The 1,287-nt window shown below is 40.6% G+C and overlaps 1 protein-coding gene across 1 annotated transcript in view; it reads right to left on the reverse strand.

The window, feature by feature from the left end:
- Positions 1–998: 998 nt before the first annotated feature.
- The window catches only part of LOC103132984 (homeobox protein Mohawk-like), a 3,078-nt gene continuing 2,789 nt past the window's right edge, over positions 999–1,287 (reverse strand). The window contains exon 2 of the mRNA XM_007544733.2: positions 999–1,203. Within this exon, the coding sequence (XP_007544795.2) occupies positions 1,014–1,203 (190 nt within the window). The 3' untranslated portion in view covers positions 999–1,013. The remainder of the gene's footprint in view (positions 1,204–1,287) is intronic.

Here is a 1,287-nt window from a genome sequence, read left to right on the forward strand (position 1 = left end):
AAAGAGGCTTTAATCTTTCAAAAACTATTCCGCATAAAGGTTTTGCCCAAAATGTTAAGATTTAAATTTATTTATACCCCCTGAGGGTGTAAGAGGTTCTTTTTATTTCTCTTTCTCACTGTCTACGTTTTAATGATGTAAAGCGCCCCGGAAAACGTCCCAGTTAAATGACGTTTAACTAAATTTCTACAGGGTTTAGAGTCCCAGTTGACGGTTTTTCAACTAAAAACCTAGAGGTTGGAGTCCTTGTCAAACGGTGGTTTTGATTAAAGTCCCAGAGGGTTTGAGTCCCAGTTAAACGACGTTTAACTGAGGTCCTCAAAGGGGGGCGGGTTTCAATGTTTTCATCTTTTTTTATCTTTTTCAAAATGTCTCTCTCTTTCTCACTCTTTCGGTGATTTTAATGTTTTTATCTTTAAAAAAAAATGTCCGAGAGGTTAGAGTCCCAGTTGACGGCGTCTCAACTAAAATTCTACAGCTTTTTATTTCTCTTTCTCACTGTTTACGTTTTAATTAGGTTTTTTAAATCTCTTTCCCACATGCTGTTTTTATTTTAATTATGTAAAGTACTTTGAAATGCCTTGCTGCTGAAATGTGCTATACAAATAAAATTTGATTGATTGATTGATTTATAACTATCTGTTTTCATTTTACTAATCAGCAAAAAAAAACAAGATTTTTTATCCTTAAAGTGAAAACACAACCAAGTTCTTCCAACAAGGAGAACAGAGTGAAGGTGCACAATAATTTGGCCCCGAATTTGTTAATTTGGGGAGATCAGTGATTGGCCGATATCTGTAAAGTTGATCTTATCTATCTCAGTAAAGGTCTAAAAATCAACCACGCCGTTTTTCCTCTGCCATGAGAGTCTTGACTGACAGACATCAGGTCATGTCTTCACGTTTGCAGTTAACAGTAGTCACTCCACTGTTGCCAAGTCAACAACTTTCTTGCTACATCAAAAACATCAGTATCAGCCAAAATCAGAATCAGCAGGTTAGACATTTTACAGATCAGTTATCAGCAATCCGAAAGCGTCTCACCTGGACCAGAGTCATCTGTGAGCCGAGCGCCAGCAGGATTTTCTCCGTCTTGGTCGGGTACGGGTTGTCTCTGTGCTTGTAGAGCCACTGCTTGAGCGGCCGCGCCATGTCCTGCAGGGCCTGGCGCTTGTGTCGCACTTTGCTGCCGCTGGGACGACCCCTGTGCACCAGCAGGGACAGCATTTAGACGCAGGCAAACAACCGGACACACCCGGGGCTTCAGCAAGCAGATGTCAGAAATTCA

Source organism: Poecilia formosa, unplaced genomic scaffold, assembly GCF_000485575.1.
Source record: "Poecilia formosa unplaced genomic scaffold, Poecilia_formosa-5.1.2 Scaffold1811, whole genome shotgun sequence".
Taxonomy (NCBI): Eukaryota; Metazoa; Chordata; class Actinopteri; order Cyprinodontiformes; family Poeciliidae; genus Poecilia; species Poecilia formosa.